A 19,863-nucleotide genomic window follows, 5' to 3' on the forward strand; every position below is an offset into this window, starting at 1 on the left:
ATCTTTTCACATTTCTTTTCTTTTATATTAACCATGTATTGTATAACTAGTAATAAATAAATAAATAAATAAATAAATAAATAAATAAATAAAAAGCTTAAGGAAAGAAACAAAACATGGTTGAGGTGAGTTACACAGAAAATCCCAAATTAAGGGGTTTTTTTTTGCCTGTAAGATGGACAAGGACTTACTTTTATATGGCTCTGCACATGGAAAACTTTGAGTCAAATATTTGGGAATGGGACAAAAAAGTCCATGAATTTGGGGCCAGTTTGGCACAGTGGTACTACCCACAAAGAACTCTTTCTATGGGTCAGCATCCCAGAACTGCAGGACCACTCAATACTGTTCACCAAGCCAGCCAACTTCCCGTACTCGAGGTGATGGGAGAAGGGTGGGTCTCAAAGAGCTAGGAGACAGATGGCACAGACACAGCCCAGCAGTCCTCCCTGCCTCCGTTGGCAGAAAGAAGCTCGTACCCTCAGGAGGCAGGGAGCTCTTACCTTCAGTGTGGGTGGGACAGCAGCGGTGCAGGCCTCCCTGTGAGGCTCCGGAGTTCCCCAGCGGAAACCCCACCCCCATCCATTGGGGCAAGCTCCAGGAAGACCACGCAGTTCCATGTGGTCTTACCCTCAACCATTAGCCAAGAATGGCTTGCTGACCTCATTAGAATTGGTGTGGCCAGACCGCTGCTATTTTTTGTGTCTTATGGTTTGAGGTTTCTGCTCTAAATTCTCTTACATATATGTAGGAAATTTTGCAATCCAGTTTCGGGGGGGGGGGGAGGAGGGGAGGAAAGGGGAGAGAGAGAGAGAGAGAGAGAGAGAGAGAGAGAGAGAGAGAGAGAGAGAGAGAGAGAGAGAGAGAGAGAGAGGCGACGGGGAGGGAGAAAGAAAAGAAAATAGAATAGTCTTTTCCTTCTTCACTTGTGACTTAAAACATTTGGTTTTCTCAGAAACAAATTTACTCCTCTTTCAAAAAGCAAGTTTTGAAAATTTGAGATGAGATCAGCACATGAACGCAAGGCAGGAAATGTGCTTATGTATGTACAGCACCTCCAAGGAGGCCACCTCTGCAGCTCATTTTGGACTTAATATCCAAAGAGTCCTCACAGTCTAAGAGTCCCTTTATACAGGGAGGACCAGTTCTGTCTTAAGAACCTTTCCTTAGTGTATACATTTATAAACAAAAAATGGTTGATTTCATTTCCAACTGAATGGGGATCCTTTTGAAAGCATCTGCACCAATAATTTCACCTGGCCTGCAGAGATAGATGGTTTTTGTTTTGTTAATCCTCACCCGAGGATATTTTCCCATTGATTTTTAGAGAGAGTGGAAGGAAGGGGGAGAGACAGAGAGAAAAACATCCATGTGAGAGAGACACATTGACTGGTTGCCTCCCACACACAGCCTAACGTGGGCCAGGGATAGAGCCTGCAACCCAGGTATGTGCCCTTAACAGTAATCAACCCGGGAAGTTTCTGTCCGTAGACTGGCACCCTATCCACTGAGCCAAACCAGCTAGGGCGATATAGATGGTTTTTAAATCAGAAGTGTTCAGATAGCCCTGTAGATAGCATAAATTTAATCCCTCCCACAGCATATATAATACTTGTGGTACAGAGCATGCTTTCCCTAGGCACACCCAGCTTGTCATGCCTCGGTGTACACATATTTACATAAAAACAAAGATGTGCTTTGTAGTAATACATATGTAGACACACCCTCATCAAAAAACATCTAGAGAAAGTCGCTTTAATAGTCCCCTCTAGCTTTTTGGGAGACTGGTGTAAATCTCTTCTGCAGGGGGAAATATCCATCTTTGGGGGAAGGTAAATGTTTATTAAATGCAAATGCTGGTATTCGCTACCCAGGAAAAACGTTGTGCTGCATGTGGCATTTCTCGATAAAAAGCCTTCAAGTCCCAGGTCCCTCCAGATAAACCCCTATCGGTGAAGCGATGCGTGAATGCCCTGAAATTGAATTACTGTACAACAGCAATTACTTTCCTCGGTACAGCTGTAATGGGAGGCAGCTCTGCGGTGCACAGCAGGCGGCTGCAGGAAGGGGGCTTCGCAGGCAATCTAGTCTCTCCAGCCTTTCCCCAGGAGCAAGCGCGTTCATTTTTAAGCAAAACACTCTTTCTTCGAGTGCCAGATTTATCCCTGTATCAATATAAATAAAAAAATAAGCGAAACAGGATGAAGTTTTATGTCCAGGCATGAGCTTCTGAGTGCCTCCAAAATTTACTCAATGGCTTATCCAGGGTTTGAAAACAACAGACGCCTCCTCACTTTGTGAGTTTAGCTACAACCTGCTTTGTGTGTCTCCTCACTGTCCCCATTGCATTTGAACAACAGATAAAGTACTTAATGCTTTGGCTGATATGTGGCCGGAATAGATATCAAACCAGTATTATATGAAATGCTAAAAGGTGTTCTTTAAAAAGAGAAAAAATAAGAAAAAAGTAAAGATAAAAATTATGAACAACAAATACATATCTATCAACAAAGTGAATCTAAAAGCCAAGTGAATTAAAAATCTGAGGAACAGAATAAACTGGTGAATATAATAAATCAGGGGCATAGAATGGGAGGGGATTGATAATTCTCAGGGGGAAAGGAGTGTTTGTGTGGGGGGTATGGGAAGAGACTGGACAAAAATCATATAACTATGGATGAGGACTGTGGGGGGGGAGAGTAAGGGCAGAGGGTGGAGTGGGGACCAGATGGAGGGGAGCTATGGGGGAGGAGGGGAAGAGAAGAAAAAATTACAATAATCTAAACAATAAAGATTCATTTTTAAAAATAAAAATAAAATAAAAATAAAAGATACCATCCTATAATCCCCTCTCTCTGGAGGGAGGCCTGGACTCTCCCCCTGCCACCCTCCGGATTTGTGAATGCCACGTGGGTCGGTGCCTTCCCAGGAAACCGGGAACTCCTGAGACCAAGACCAAGGAAGTTACTAGTCTGACCCAATTCAGTGTGACGAAGGGAGTGCCACCCCAGAGCCAACAATCAAAGGCAACAACCACTCAGGAGAATCCACCCTTTGAACCCCATTCTGGAGGACCCTAGTACTCATTTATATATTCTCCCAAGTCCTTGCTGTCATTTCCTGGTCACGCTTTGTGGGCTGTGCTGCTCACCTGGAGCCTGTGGGCCATTTCGGAACCACAAGACCATCACCTCCCCTGGCAGTGCTGGAGTCTGTCCCTAAAGTGGGTCCCTACAAGCAGAGAAGCCTGAAGCGGCCTGGTCACTTCCTACAGTCTCCTCCAGCTACACACGGCCCTGTGCCCGCTCGGAGGTCCCTGGGGCTCAGATGGCCCTTCCAGCAGGAGGATGGTTTGTGGTCTTCTCAGGGGAGGCTGGGATCTCAAAGACAAAGGAAAGGCTGGGCAGCCCGCCCACAGAGCCAAGGCCATGGGGGGGGGGGGGCGGGGCACATCCTTGGCCTTCTCCCTCTTCTCAAATCAGGGAGAGGAATTGGTCACCATCAGCAAGACAGGAGAAAGGAGAGCTGTGTCCACGGTGCCTCCGTCAGTATTTCACAGGCGCTCTGACCTGTGATGAGCTGAGCATTTCCAGGTGTCACGTGGGAAGGCCCCCGGGAGTCGTCAGGTGGCAGAGGACTGAGACCACCACTTCCTCCCTGTCCAGCATGTGAAATATCTCCTTGAAATGTTAATGAGCTGAAAGCAAATTGATTCCATTCCTTGTCCATTTATAGGACTTAAAACTTGATAAACCGCTCAGCAGCACTAAATGAGGACTTGGTTGCATGAACGCGTTTGAACAAAGAAGTTGGGAGATAAGGCTGAAGGCACGAGTGTGATCCGAGAGAGCAGGGAGCAGCGTGGCTGCATCAAACTTGATTTGGTTCTAAGTCAAAACAGCCTGTCACCAGCCTCCAAGAGGGTCTGGAGAGATGATTTAAACCGCCGATGGCATTAAAACATGCTAGACTGTATTGGTTAAGAAGTGATGCCATCATGATGCCACCATTATGTTAATGGCAATTATTAAAGCTAAGGTTATTTGTAATTTGCTGGCCTGGAGGGGGAAAAAAAAGTTACATACAGTCCATTACCAAGCAGAGGACAGAGGTTATGTAATGGGCAGGCCACTTTAGGTTTCCCATTTGCTTCAGACATCTGACGGGGAGAAAATGGGACTGTCTGTGATAGGATAATTGCATAGTGGAGAGTAATTCAAATAGGGGACGAGCATGATAAAATCACTCTGATTCAACTAATCACTGGGGAAAGCGATGGGGTAAAATGCTGAAATCAAGCCAGAGGCGACAGAAAGGATCAACACTGTTGAACAGCCCAGGGAAAGCAGGCCTGGGGAGGACGGGTCTCCTTTTCCCCAGAACTAGCTGAACTGCCTTTGCAGACGAAAGGTGTTAGTGCCGCTTTCTAAATTGCTGTTTCCAGCCTCATAAATGTTGTATGTACATCCATGGAAATGTTAGCAACCAGTGCTGTTTGTGACTCCGTGTGCTCACTCAGGTCCCCGCTTCCTCCCTGCCGCCCACCGCTGATGAGCACTTGGCGCTGCCTCAGTTATTGGCAGGAAGACACTCCAGAGGCACTGGAACCTCCAACCTCCAACCCTGCTCAGGTTGCTGAGGGTGCAGATGGGCGCTTGGAAATGGGAGACCGTGAGGTGTGGGACATCCTCAGTGATTGAGTGACTTCTAAAATGTTTGTTTTGTTTTTCTCCTGGGCCCTTTGAGAAGAAGGCTGCTGCTCTGTGGGTGGCACAGGGAAGGAAGGAACCCCGGGCACCGAGTGTCTTCTACAGCAAAGCTGTAGATAATGCTGGACTGCAAACCACAGGCACATCGGGATGGGAAGTGTCGGCCCTCCAGATACCCGTAAGTTCCACCGGCAAATATTAACTGTTCCTATTCAAGAAGTGGGGTGCCATTATAGTAGATGAAAGTCACACCTTCTGCTTCCCTGGTCTCAACACCAACCCACATCCAGGAGATCTCTCAGTGGCCACCTCACCTTATTCCAAACGTCATGTGGTTCACGACTGTGGCCAATAGAGCTGCACAGCTGACAATGAGAGCAGGTCAATCACAATGATGAAGCCGGCTCCACACCAGACCCCAGCCTGACACACAAGCCCTCTCTCCTGTTAAGACTGGGAGGAGGAACCAGTCACCCTAGACTTTGTGGCATCAAGTGTGCTTGCAAAGGGCCATCTATTTTAAAATACATGGCATACACATTTCAGCGCACTGTGTATATGCCTGGGTCTGTGCTAAGTGGCTCTAAAGCATAACTTTGATTAAACTTCACACCTCTTGTTTCCCCATTTACAAAAGAAAGAAAGTTGTTTCTCCAAATGCCAAAGCTTAGGAAGTGACAAAGGCAGGCAATGAACCCAGGTCAGACTCATGCTCTTACCTACTAATCTGCAATCCTTCCTACTGAATCAAATAGTACAGAAATGCCTAGAGTGGCTCAGCAGTTGAGCATTGCCCTGGGAACCAGGAGGTCACAAGGTTCGATTCCTGATCGGGGTACATGCCCAGGTTTTGGGCTTGATCCCCAGTGGGGGACGTGGAGGAGGCAGCTGATCAATGATTCTCTCTCATCACTGATGTTTCTATCTCTCTCTCCCTCTCCCTTCTTCTCTGAAATCAATTTTTAAAAAAAATAGCACAGAAAAGTTTCAGGGTCAAGCAAAAGTGTAAGGTCATCAGGTTGAAAACAGAAATTAACTTGTGGAAATTTCTGTGGCCAATTAAGTGTAAGAGAAGCTAAAGTCAGAAGTGTCCTTTCTAACAAAGTGATTCTGGAGATGATTATTAAAACTGAGTCAACTTTGGTCTCTGAGAGTTGTGTTCACCAGAGCCAGTTCTCTGCAGCTGCCTTATGTCTACGGACCATAAAGAGCTGAGGCCGAGGCACTTACCCGCACTGCTTCAGACTTCTTGTGAAACATCTCCTCCATGTTCTTTGCCAGCTTCTTCACCAGCTGGAGGCCATCGATTTCTTCTATGGCAACATCCTTCTCATACTCTTTGTATTTCTGTAAGGAGGGAGGGGGACAATGAAGGCTCCAGATACTGCAAACACCTCACCCCTGCCTTCCCAGCATCTCTACCTACAAGGAGTCTGTAAAAGTAAAGTTACAAGATGATTGTCTCTGTTGGCTTTGGGGAGATGTGACTGTATTTTGTAATTATTGAACCAACTAAGGAGAAATGTAAAATTTGGCTCTGACTCTCCAGAAGCTTAACTAGCACCCAGGAAAAGAATAAACTGTGAAGCAAGTAAACACTATCATCCATCCTCTTCAGTTCCTGGAATCAACACTATTTCCAATCTGCGCACAGTCAGTGGTTCCTCAGAGGGACTGCCTGCAGCCAACACCACTGGAAGCTGACTATTCCAGATGTGTCATAAAGTAAAACAGAAGAAACTCAACCTTTTTTTTGTTTGTTTGTTTTATTTTTCCTTGAATATCACTAAATTTTTCACAGCTGAAGACTGAGGACTTAAGGCAAAATAGTCTCAAGGCTAGGCCCCTAATGTATAACTACCGCAGGAGCCAGCAAACTAGGACCCTTCAGCCAGATCCAGGCCATCACCTGTTTTTATGAATAAAGTTTTGTTGTGACAAAGCCATGCCCATTTGTTTACATATTCTACCAAGGTAAGTAAGTAGTCACACAGAGACCAGAGGACTCACAAATCTAAAATAGTTACTCTGATCCTTTATGAAGAAAACATGTCATCTAAACCAGACTAGAAGTTAAAGAAAGTAACGGCAGAGCATCTTAAAAACACTTTATAACAATGGAGCCCTTGCTATGGATTTCAGCAATTCAAGTCAGTTACTGAGGACGTCAGATGTACCCTCCCCGAGCTCACGGAAGGAGCATGTGCGACAAAACCATAAAAACAACACTTTATATAAGATTTCTTAATTTGTTCCTCTGTTCCATAAGAGACTGATTTGACCCACAGTTCACCCAAATTCTCACAATGTTTCGTTTAAAACCCATTCATGCCCTGGTAACTGGTCTGCCCAGGCAGTTCTCAGAGTGGTCCCAGCACCCCTGCGGGGTCTCTGAGACCCAGGCCGTGGCCCTTTTTTCCAACATCAAATCTATGTGAAGCCAGATTTTCTTCATAGAATTCAACAAATCACCACAGACTGAAACCAGAAGCAGAGGAAAATCACCTCCCCTCTTACACACAACATGACAGGCATTTGCAAAAATGAAAAGAAAAAAAAAGGCCAATCCTCTAAATGTTCTGTTTTAGAAAATACGTTTATTTTTCATAAAATATGCTATGTATGTTAACATGTAAGAAGGTCTTACGTTTTGAATAATTTTTAAATTTCCTAGGTTTAATTTCTAACATGGTAAATATCAATAAACATAATCTATATAAGCAAAAGGTCTTAGTGATCTCTTCAATATTTTGTAAATGGAGTTCCAAATACTGTTAGCGTGAACAGGAATCACTTCCATTTACGCAGCTATAAAGGCTGGAAACTGAAAATTCTGGGGGCTTCTCATTGACTCTTGTTTGTGGGGAGAACTAAATCAATTAATAAACCTCTCACCACAAGATCCTAAGGGCTGCGCATCTTACCTGGACTCTAGTAACCTTGACAGTCAATTCTTGAAGTGAAAAATATAATGACTTTTTAAAAATGAGGTCACTCCAAGGAAGGGGGAGTGAGTGTGTGTGTGTGTGTGTGTGTGTGTGTGTGTGTGTGTGTATACACACACGCCGGTGAGAAAACACTTCCCTTCCTAGAGTCCATTCCCACATCCTTTGAGGCCAGAATACTTGTGACTTAAAAAAAAAAAAAAAAAAAAAAAAAAAAAAAAATTAGAGATTAAAGACAAAGGGAGTGACTTTAAGGAAATAAATGTAGAGAGAATTCCTCTGATCCTTCACAGTAAAATGCATTTCCTAGAGTCTGGGGGCTTCTGGCCAATCAGAATCCCCAGGGCCCACCACTGGACTCTGGAACAGGCAGGAAGGGACCTCAGCCTGGGCATTGGGTCTCTCACCTGGACATCAGGCCCTAGGGCTTGGTTGCTCAGAATTAAGGTTACCTTAACATAATAAAGTGCTATTTTGGACCACCCAAGTCTGGACCAAAACAGATACCTGCTTGATTGTTTATAAGATGCTCTGAGCTGCTCTGCGTGGTCCCATAATGGACCTTGAGTTGTGACATGTTTCTCCCTGCTCCCTGGAAACATCCATAAAAATCTTAAGTGTTTGTATCTAGAGTCTCGCTTATATCTCACCTAGAAAACCCATATTCCTTCTTCTAACTTTCCCCTCTGCCTCACCAAGGGGGTCCTGGCTCCCCAAGACAAGGAGGATGTGCCCTCCCTCTGAGGCCCAGAGCACCCAGTGCTCTCTCTTCTCTGCAGGTTTTGTAACGTGTGTGGTCCAGGGGGTGAGAACAGGTCCCCATGGCCACCCACCAGCCCACAACAGACACTCACGGGACCTCTCCGGGTGAAGCTTGTGGAAGAACTATTGTGGTGTTACAAGACAAGCAAGAAGCCGGCAATGCAGCTGCGCCGGCCTCTGGTTCTGTAAGGGTGACCTTCCAACCTCCTGGGAGGTGGACTGGATCAGCCTGGGATGTGGGACTCCAGCCAGCCCACGCCTGCCTCAAGCTAACAGCGTCCTCTGCTGTATGGAGAAAACTTCAATGGCAATTCCTGGAAACGTTCCCTAAGTTCAAATGCAAGCCAGCGTCTTTGGAGCCAAAAATCCTGGGGGTTCTCTGCTGCCCGCCAGATGTGCTCCGAAAGCCAGCAGCGGAGACCAGCTCCTGGCCAAGGCTGATTCTCTACCAAAAACACAGAGTTCAAGAAGTGAGTGAAACCAAACAAAACTAATGTCCGTCTAGTATTTACAGAGGCAGTGAAATCAATCTCTGTCTTAAGTAATTCTGAAACTAGCGTTGATCTAGAGATTTAAGATAAAGAAAAATAAGATGGATTTTACCATTAGCCTTTACCTGAATCTTTTGATTTTTATATAGGGGAGCCTTTATTCTGGCCATATCTGTTCCTTGCATGTGTTTCTCTCCCAATTGAATTCTAAAAGGGAATCAATTCATTTCTCACCATCCTCCCACCCCCAAGATCTTCCTGTGTCCTTTCTCCTTCTGAATCTGTTCTGTGAAAGGAGCCACTGACTTTTGGGGGAGTTGTCTGGGTGCCTGGTGACCTCGCTAACCAATCTCAGCATGAAGGTCTTGCCAAGCCAAGGACCGCAGATGTGGGACAAGCATAGCCATTCACTGAGTCCCTTCCTCTGCCAGCCTGTCTCCGCCTCTCCTCCCTTCAGGGCACATGACAGTGAGTCCTCTCTGGTATGAGTCAAGCACATGCTCCTTTCTCATCACCCCGGGGAAGTTAGTCCATAAGTTAAAACACACACCCTGCTTTTCAAGATGTGTTGATGCCTGCTGGAATCAAGTCAGAACAACGTAATGCCTTACTCTTACCAGGAAACACTACACTTTGCTGGAATCAAAGGATTTTCAAGAACAGAGAGATCAACCCAGGATAGTCATTAATCAACCGCAAGCCCTTAGCAGTTTAGAATGCAACATCAAAACCTTTAAAAGTGTGCCTCAGTGTGAAACCAAGTGATCTGACCTCCAGCAACTGGAGGGAGTAAGCTCAACAGTGCAAGAGAATTCCACATGGCCATCCCAAAAGTGTATGGAAGAAGGCAGGAATTGTGCATGCAATGTGATATGATATGGTACAGACAGTAATCGATGCTTTTTATTTTCAGTTACTAACCTGCATATACACACACACACACACACCCTGCTAGAAGAAGGTGCCAAGTGTTCACAGCTGGCTGTACAATTACAAATGGGTTTCTTCCTTTCTTTTCTTGCTTTACCTGCGTGTTCTCATTTTTACAATGAACACACATTGGAAATTAGAAAATATAAAAGTTGTAGTTGTGTGTAGAGTAGCATATGGGCACCTCATAAACAGATTCCTGCAGGGGAACGTGGTCCCAATTAGAAGCTGTGTAATTAAGCAGCACGTCTTCATTAGCAGAGCCTGAGGAAGTCGGTACAATGAGTCAGTCCTCCGCCTATCCCAGGCCCAGCACGGCGCCAGAAGCTCTTCCCAAATTAATTCCTCTCATCCTCACAGCCACACTGGGAGGTTGGCATCATCCCCATGTTGCAGATGGGGAACTGAGGCACTGAGAGGTTTAGTCATGTTGAAAGGCAAATGGTTAGAGTGCGTTTTAAACCCAGCAAGGGCTAACTTCTAGTCGCTTGGTCATTTGAACTTGGAAGTAAAGGGTGAAGGAGTGACAGCCTAAATATTTGCAAGCTTGTTTCTGAGGCTGCATTTCACCGCCATAAAACTCCTGCTTCATTGACTTTTGTAGCCAATAGTGGCTTGGACTTGCCAAGGGAGTCAAGTGGCAAAAACTAGAGACATGGCCGAAACCGGTTTGGCTCAGTGGATAGAACGTTGGCCTGCAGAATGAAGGGTCCTGGATTCTATTCCAGTCAAGGACATGTACCTTGGTTGCGGGAAAACCCCCGGGGGGGGGGGGAGGGGGCGCGTGCAGGAGGCACCTGGTTGATGTTTCTCTCTCATGGATGTTTCTAGCCCTCTAGCCCTCTCCTTTCCTCTCTGTAAAAAATCAATAAAATATATTATTTAAAAAAAAAAATTAGAGACATGGTCAGTTCACAGGGTATGCAATGGCTCCCAGGCTGCTCCAAGGGAGCCAGAGCAATGTGGCCAGGGCCCACTGGGTGTTCCAAAAGGGGGCGATATTCAACCACAGGGCCACCGAGGGGTGAGGTTGAAGCTGGCATTAAAGGAGCAGAAACAGCTCCGGATAATAAAAATACCCTGAGGGAAATGAGCAAGCCCCCTCAGAATGTGGCCCTGGAGCCTTTATTATAAGTAGACACCAAGGCTGTGTTTGGGCTACAAACCCTCTTTTGTTCTCTAAGGTACCAGGACTGTGCTGGAGACAAAACACCTCAAGCTTCTTTCCCTCCAGGTGGGCCTCCCACACAGCTGTACAGGCAATGGCTTTGTTTCCTACAGCTTCAAGGGGTGCCTTAGCAAGTACTTGTTTCATGTAAAAGCAGTCCTCCTTTCACTGGGAAAAGTATTAGGAAAGTATCAGCAGGTCCCTGAAAACACAAAGGAAGCCAGAAGGGAAGATGAACATGGAAGAGATCATTGTGCCACCCAATGAAAGGTTCAGGCCGGCCTGGATTTGAATACTGTCTCCAATGCCCCATTTACGTGTTCTGCAAACATCTTTTTTGTGTCTCTGGTATGCTGGGTGGAGGACTAGACACCCAGCACAATGAAAAGTAAAGCAGAACTGAATAAGGCTAGCATTCTAATAGACAAGAGTGTTCTGATGAGTAAACAGGCAAAGAAGGTACAACATAGTAGTAGGTTGAACCAGTGGGGTGGTCAATGTAGTGACTCTCATATGACTGGGCCTTTAAAGGACGACTAGGCTGGGAAGGTGGGAGATACAATAGGGGATGAGCCTGCCTGGCAGAGCGAGAGGAAGGTATGGAGGTCCAGGGACAAGAAGCTGCTTGGGGCTCAAGAAACTACCCGGTTTCACTTTATTGGCACATGGATGATGAGGGTGGGGGATTCTAATGAGAGATGAGGTTAGAGTAGTGAGCAGAATCAAGCCATCAAGGGTAGTGTTCTAGGATGTAAGGGTTTGGACCTCATCCTGATTAGGGTAGGAGGTGGGGTGTGGAGACAGGCAACAGTCAGAGCCATTGAAGGGTTTCTGGGTAGTACTGGGACTCCATGATCAGATGTGTCCTTTTGAAAAATCTTTGTGTGCACAATGGGTGGGAGAGAGTAAAGCTGGATGGATACAAGGAGTTGGGAGGTGGACTCGGCCAAAACTTGGGACTCAGCAATGGCGAAAGGCCAGAAGAGTCACAGGAATGACAGGTGGGCTCCCAGGAGACATGCAGAAGTTTGATAGTCAGACACAGCAGCAGTTTGGGAGTTTGGCCATGTCACTTCGAGGAAATCGCTTAGTCTCCTGGGCCTCAGGGTCCTCATTCAGAATGCTGAGAGGGTTACTAGAAGGCTGTCTGTGAAGGCCCCCAGCACAGTGCTGGCACATAACAGGCCCTTCCAATCCTCACAGACCTGGTTTTCCCTCCAGGAATTTCTGCTGCAGATGATTCTAGTAAGTGTTGTGCTTTCGTACTGATGCCTTCCTGAACTGAAGCTCTTAATATAAGAGACACATCCAACAGGGTGCTGTGATGCCAATGCTCTTCACTCTGCCACCCTTGTCCTCTGGGCCTCCCCAGCTCCCTGCCCCAGGGCTTGGGGCCATAGCCTGGGACACCTGGGCAACCCAGCCTGCGGCTTTAGCCAAGACCAGGGAGATGGCAGAACACAGCCCTCCACAAGGGCACCTCTCAGTATGCATGACAGAGAAGGCAGGCGAGCCTGAGGAACGCTTTCTTCCCTCCATCTCAGGAGAGCCTCCGAAGCCCCCACTCCTTCTGTTAGCAGAATCAGCATTTGGCAAGAAATCTCGTGATGAGCCAAGAACATTCATCACTGGCGAAGGGAGGCCCAGAAATGCATTATTTCTGCAGCATCTACTTTGCCAGATCATTTCACACAAACACCAGGAAGAGAAAAGCACTACGTCACTGTCAGAACACTTAATGCTGTTCATACATTTGGGTCATTTTTCTCCTACGTGATGACGGCGTATCTAGAGTGACTCACCTGGAACAGCCTCAGAGAGGGGCTCCAGCCAGGAGGCTTATGACCAATCACAGTTAATTGGTATAAACACCAAACATGAAAGGGGGGCTCTGAGGACACTCAGCACAGTGAAACATGCCCTCCGCAGGGAATGGATGAAGGGGGATCATTAGCCAAAGAGCCGGTGCATCTGAACATGGTCTCTTGGCCAAATTTTTCATCAAAAACTGCAATTTCATCTCCAAAGTGGGAAGACTTAAATCACTAGATAAGGGCTGACAGCATATCCAGGAAGAGCAATAGCAAAGCAAGGACTTGCTCAGCCCCTAGTGAGAATCTGGGGTGGTGGTGGGAGTTTACCTCAAAGTCAGAGAGAATGACCTGCTTCTCCATCTCTCCCCTAAGCCTGTGGCAATTCAGTTGAAATCCCTGACCCAGATCCACCAATAAACCCTGTTCCCGGGAAAGCACCTGGAGACTGGCTACGCCCAGGCCCTCAACATGAGCAGAAGATGCTTCCTGTTCCTACCTTAAATTTCAATTGTCAGTCTTACTCTCTAAAATTGCAACAGTGCAGTTGTAAGTTCATCAAACCAACCATTTAAGTAATAATCACACCAACACAAAAAAGGAACCTAAACTGAAATCACTTTTATTTTCATTCATTCAATGTGCCAGGTTGGGGGGGAGGGGGTGGTGTTAGCAAATACATATGCTCTCCTTGCGGTATAAAGAATCTAAATTTTGGTTCATTTTATTAAAAATAAGTAATAGTTTTGGCTGGGTGGCTCAGCTGGTTGGAGCGTCCACCAATACACCAAAAGGTTGCAGGTTTGATTCCAGCTCAGGGCACATAGCTAGGCTGTGGGTTCAGTCCCCAGTTGGGGTATGTATGGGAGGCAACTGATTGATGTTTCTCGCTCATATCTCTCTCTCTCTCTCTCTCTCTCTCTCTCTCTCTCTCTCTCTCTCTCTCTGTCTCTCTGTCTCTCTGTCTCTCTTCCCCTCTCTCTCTAAAATCAATAAAAACAACATGTTATCAGATGAGGGTTTTTAAAAAAGTAATAAATAAATTGGATCAGAGCTACACGAATCATTTCAATCTAAACTTGAGCCCTGATATTCCATCCAGCAGTCCTGTATGTCTCTCCTGATGTCACTCCTGTCTTCAGTGCAGGTAAATCACTTATGCCAGAGGCAAGAGCATGTTGTCTGTTCTGCTGAATGTATAACAGTCTATAAAGCACAGACCTATATTTCTTCCAGAGTAGGAAGGGGTCAGTCTCAGGTACTGTGAGCAACCCAACAGTTCTGTCAACAGTGAACATTTGACCAGGAACAGGAAGGACGTCACAGTCATTGAGTAGGAAAAGGGTCCCAGGGAGGCGTGTAAAACAATAAATGAGCCAAGGTCCCTGGAAAAGGGAATGACTGGGAAGAATATACAATCCCCTGCCTCCTGGGAGATGAGGTTGATGGAGTACCCCGTTATTTAACAAGACGGTCTTGAGCCAACACAAGGTGGCTGGACTCTGAACCAGCTTGATGGGAGAGTGAACACCACAGGAGCAGGGGAAGCCTTTTCAGGTTGCATGTAATCCCCTTCCTTGTACATGTACATGTACATGTGAGCATGTATGCCCCTCCATCAGGGAGAACGAGAGGCAGTTTTTGTTTTGCCTTCTCTGTCTTATTGCTAGCAAAGAGGGCTGACCACGATGGGATGGGTGGGAAAGAACCCGCATGAATTTTGCTGGAATACTATTGATTTGGAGCCTGGGAGCATCCTCCTCCCTGGTTTAGAATAACCTGCCAGAGCTCAAGTAGAGGAAGATCATCAATATGCATCCCACTCTCGAGGACATTTGACATGGTACTAAGACCAGGGACTCACTAGCCAGAGGTGTTAAGTTCAAGTCCTAATGTCCTCACTTACTAGCTATATGACAAATTGCCTGACCTCCATCAGCCTCCTTTCCTTCATCAGTGAAGTGGATGATACTAGGCCTCAGACTGTTGTTGGGATGATCAAATGAGGTTGAGTGGGTCAAGTACCCAACAGAATGCTGGACACAAAGTGCTCAAAACTGTCATGGTGAGGGCAGAGGTTAGTAATAATTTCTGACCTGTGGTCTATAACTCCTGAAAAATGTTATTCTCTTGCCTCAACAGTAAGAAGAAAGTATCAATCGACATTCACAGCCTAACAGGTGAACTAGCCCTCAATGTTAGTCTGGGATTAGCAGTTTCCAAAAACACTCACAAGGTCCTGAGGGGTCTTCAACAATAATTCTGAGGATGGCTCCTTCTGCAAAAATTGGATGATAGGAGCCTACATTTGTGTGTGTGTGTGTGTGTGTGTGTGTGTGTGTGTGTGTGTGTAGGGCTGGAGGATGGTGGTTTTTAGATATGTTACTAAAGATGTTGCCACACAAACAAATCATCTGCAATTCTTAGAGTCTCACCTTATAGGCAGTGTCATTTTCTTATTGTGACGTAAATGTACTCAGTATTCCTCTCGACTCAATTACCACATACAGTGTCACTTCAAATACAACACTCCAAAGCAATTATGCTTCCAAGTAAATATATTTCTAAATCCTTTAAGCTGGTGTTAAGAACGCTCCTTTTTAACCATAATAACAACACACCTAACTAGACTCATGGAACTCTAGGTCACAGAAGGCTATTCGAATACTTGAAAATGAGAAGAGCCATTTTGTACAAACAATTCTGTGTCACACAGGTGTTCTGATCAAGTGTCTCCAAGGTCAAAATTAAAACAAAAACACCCACTAGTGATTCTGTGCTCTCTCAGACCTAGTTAAGTTTGAAGAAAAAAATCCTTGAAGAATGCTGTTTTTCACTGTCAAAACCATCAGGACAAGAGGCAGTTTGCATAAGAAGAAGAGGCCTTGGTTTAGAAATGACAGGAGAGGAAGGAGGACAGGGTATTCAATTACAACCCAAAGAGCAGAGGAGGCAGGGAGCGCTGGGCCCCACCTTCTGCAGGGCTGTGGCACTCAAGGAATTTGGGATCATTTTTTACTCCATGGGGTGAGAAACATGGACATGTTTCTGTCACTGATTGCAGAGCTTTTAAGAACTTGTAGCTGGGAGTGGAGGGGAGAGTAAGTGTGGTTTAAATTACTTATCAAGGTACCTACTGGTACTCTAGGAATTATGGGGACCCCCACACCAGTGTCCCTGGGGCCCTTGTTGCAAGCTCACTGGGTGGAGTGCCCTCTTCTGGAGTCCCAGGGAGGCTGCTCTCAGAGCAAAGGGCTCCACAGCGGGTACCCTCTGACAGATTCTACTTCCAGATTATCAGGTGCTGATGTAACAGAGGAATATCCCTCCTTTCCTGGTTTACTGTCTATACTTTAAAAAACAAAAAAAAAAAACTCTTGATGAGTCTCATAAGCTTTTACTGTTCAACACAGTCAACTGAACAAATACCACTGATAAATGTAGCTCTATGATGATAAAAACTGAGTGTGAATGCTGCATCACACTCCCTATTCTATAAGGAAGATTAAGTCAGAGGCAGGCTACTCAACCAGCTGTTGATACAGCCATCCTTGCCTGGTGTGGCGCGGAGCACACTGCTTTAAAATTGGGAAACCCATCTGTCTACTAAATAAAATCAAATGGTCTCAGTGATTATTGAAAAATAGCATTCCTGGGTATTTTCAGATCACTGTTTGGAGGGATCTGAGGCTCTGAATATAACTATTTATGGGGCACATACATCCTCACAACATTAAACCCCAAAATAATGATTACAGGCCCATGTGTGTTAGAGAAGAAAAATCTCCTTGTACACATCATTTATGGGTGTGTTTTATGTACACCAACCAATTTAACTACAGCCAAAGGGCAAACAATAAAACATTTATTATTTTATTGTTATTTATTATGATGACAAAGCCTGTACTACTTGGTATAGATTATTTTATGCAGGCTACTTTTTTCAAACACATTTTTCTGATGTTCCCATTTAAAGTAATTAATCCTTCCTGCTCCCCCAAAATCAGAAGGTAAAAAAAACAAAAACAATGATGACAATAATAATAATAACGAATTGTTATTAATAAGAGCAACCAGCATTTATTGAACACTTACTTTGGGTGAGATAGACACTATCTCCCCCCACCCCCCCATTTTACAGGTTAGAGAACTGAGGCCTGCAGGGAGAACAGAGACACAAGGGAGGATCCAAGGTTACTCCACCAGTGAGTGGTTGAATTCATAGGGGGAAAGAAGCTGGTATAATAAAAATATCCTCAAATCTCAGTGGCTTCACCCACGTGTAACCATCCCACATGGCAGATCCTTGTCATCAGAGGCTCTCCACATAGTGACTCGGGAACCCAGGATCCTCTCATGAGCCCTGCTCTCCTCGCAGGCCTTGCACCTTCTGCATTCAGCCAGCAAATGGGGGTACTGGGAGTGGAGAAGACACACCCGCTTGCTGAACTCCATGGCCTGGAAGGGACAGGCATCAGCTCTGCTCACTTTCCACAGGCAGGAACTGGCCCAGGTTAGAGAGCCCAGGAAATGGGCCTGGCAGCTGGAGAGCCATATCCAGGCTCTACGTCAATACTATGGAAATAGATATGTAAATCATCCCGGGGGTCTGTTAGCTGCCTGTTCTGCTGTCATAGAAGCAGGATTCAAACCCAGAGTCCACACTCTTTACCACCACTCTGGAGTATAAAAAGCTTGATAAACTGTAGACAGGTGAAACCGCCAATTAAAACTTGTCTTGGAATCACAGGCAAGATGGATACTCCAGAGCTGGTAAAATCAAGCTGCAGGCTACAGGAAGGGTAATGTCACCCGAGTGCTTGTGGACGTAATTATGGCCAGGCCCACGTGTTAAAGGGCAAGTTAGTGCAACACAGAAAGAAATACATTCTAAACAATTCTGAGACCTTTTGTACGATTTCCTTAATCCCAGCTCAAATAAAAGTGCTATTTGATTAACATCAATGACCTTCTCCAGCATACGATATTAGTCGCCCAGGCCCCAGGAAAGTTAATTGGCTTAACTAAAGTCTTTTTAATTCTACGGCCAAGATGTCCTGAAAATCGAAGGCAATCAATGAGTGAGTCTGCAAGATCTGTAACAAGCTTAGAGCTAATGCTATTTGCAGCTGCTCAAGTGGTTCCTGTACTCACAGAGCCAAAAGCTGGAATGAGTGTTAGGACCCTGCATCTGGATGGATCTTTAACTCCATAAATTCCAAACTAAAAAGAGAGACACCAATGTATGGCACTGTTGGACCCACCTTTTTGTTGGGGAATGTAGAGAACCATGGTGATGTTATTGGAGAAAAACATGCTCGTCTTTCCCAGTTGCTAGTGGGAGTGGGGTTCACGGGGTACAGCTGGAATAAGACTTCCCAGAGCCCCCTCCCCCCCCAACCCAGGAGGATGAGACCTGGTAAAAAGCTCTATTTCCATGGAATTATACCCCTGTGTTTCCAAAGTCCCATTTCTTTTAGTCCAGTCATAGAAGAAGTGGAGCTGGGGGTTCAATGAGGCTAAAAGTGTCCAGGGTTTCCTCTCCATGTTGGAGCTGGGTCCAATTCAGCATCAGGCTAGATACAGTCCATTGGTGCACTGTGTGTGGGGCATCCACATAGCTATGGGCCATGTGGGCAAATGCAGGGGAGCAGGAGCAAAAGAGCCCCAAAAGCCCAGAGTCACACAAGTCCCAAGAGAGCGACATCCTCTTGCCTCACCTAGCCATAGTTACTCTTGGAGTCAGCGGTAGGTGACCCTCCCGCTTATCTGCCATCACAGTACCAAAGAGTGACGGTGCTAGAGCACAGCCATCCCCATGCTGAGATGCAAAACATAATCCGAGCTTCCCAAGAATTTAAATGTCACCAACTTCAGAACTAAATAATTTTGCTGACATACTTCACTAAGCCCAGCACACAGGATTTCTCCCAATATCTTGAAAATCACAGTGTTAGAATCCGAAAGAAATTTGGAAATAATCCATTTCAGAAGCAACAAACTCAAACACCTCCAGACGCCAGACAGGTCATTTCAGGTGAGGGGGATGGAGCCAGGCCAGGCCTGTGGCGAACAGCAGACCTTCATCTCATTCTAAAACGATGGTCACTTTTTGGCTGATCGCTGTGATTATTCAGTTTTCCTTTTTTTTAAAAAAAAAAAAAAAAAAAAAAAAAAAGCCAGAAATCTTTGTTTTTATGTGAAATCACCCACTGAGTCCCTTTCTTTGGACCCTCTGGCACGCAGATACAATATGTCAGTAAACATCCTCCACCTCATTCCTCTTCATGTAAGGAGACTGAGACAATAGCATGGTCTCCCACAAGGCAATGGGGTGCTGGGCAGTGTGGGGAAGACTTACAGGAAGCTATCACTAACCCTAGGACCAGACACTGCTGTGATCTCCACCGTGAAATGAAACACTGTGAGAGGGCAGAGCCAGCTCAGGACTAGAAGGGACCGATGCTCCCCTGACCACCAGGGTCCCAGGCATCGTGTCCCCTGGCCTCACAGGCATGAAACCAATTACAGTGAAATTCAGTTTAAAATGTTTAAAGCATAAATTTGTAATGTATGTATTTTTTCGTCAGTACATTAAATACTTCCTGGTAAGTGTTAACCGCCATCAACCTGGGTGTCAAGGATGAGCAGCAACAGCAAGGAGATGCCTGCCTCAACTATGACTTGATATGAAAATATCTGTGGTTTCTGCTGGTGACAAAATCACAGGCACTGCCGCGGCTTATTACCATGTGTACCATAAAGGAATACATTTTGGTTAGAGATCAATGCAAACACTGATGTCATTTTCCTCCCACTAGGTTCATGCCCCCCGAATTGTCCCCAAGGCTGTGGACCCAGGTTAAGCCCTCATGTGCACTACCCCAGAACAGCAAGAGGGCCCAGGAAAGGTCACGTGATGTGTGAACAGTGACAGGGCATCTGCCCCAATTCATGTACAGCAGCAGGATGTTCCCCACCTGTTGACAACTGCTGGTCTGTGTCACGTGTCCTGTCTGATCATTAGCATATATTTACAATCCAATG

The 19,863-nt window shown here is 45.7% G+C and overlaps 1 protein-coding gene across 4 annotated transcripts in view; it reads right to left on the reverse strand.

Moving 5' to 3' along the window:
- CACNA2D3 (calcium voltage-gated channel auxiliary subunit alpha2delta 3) overlaps nucleotides 1-19,863 on the reverse strand; it is a 781,459-nt gene that overhangs the window by 615,284 nt on the left and 146,312 nt on the right. For all 4 annotated transcript variants that reach the window (XR_014796705.1, XR_014796706.1, XR_014796707.1 and 1 more), the window contains exon 3: nucleotides 5,940-6,056. Coding sequence is in view for 1 of the 4 variants with exons in the window: in XM_084903113.1 (XP_084759239.1) it covers nucleotides 5,940-6,056 (117 nt within the window). In the remaining 3 variants the exon portion in view is untranslated. The remainder of the gene's footprint in view (nucleotides 1-5,939; nucleotides 6,057-19,863) is intronic.

This window comes from Pipistrellus hanaki (genome assembly GCF_964339955.1).
Source record: "Pipistrellus hanaki genome assembly, chromosome: 13".
Classification (NCBI taxonomy): Eukaryota; Metazoa; Chordata; class Mammalia; order Chiroptera; family Vespertilionidae; genus Pipistrellus; species Pipistrellus hanaki.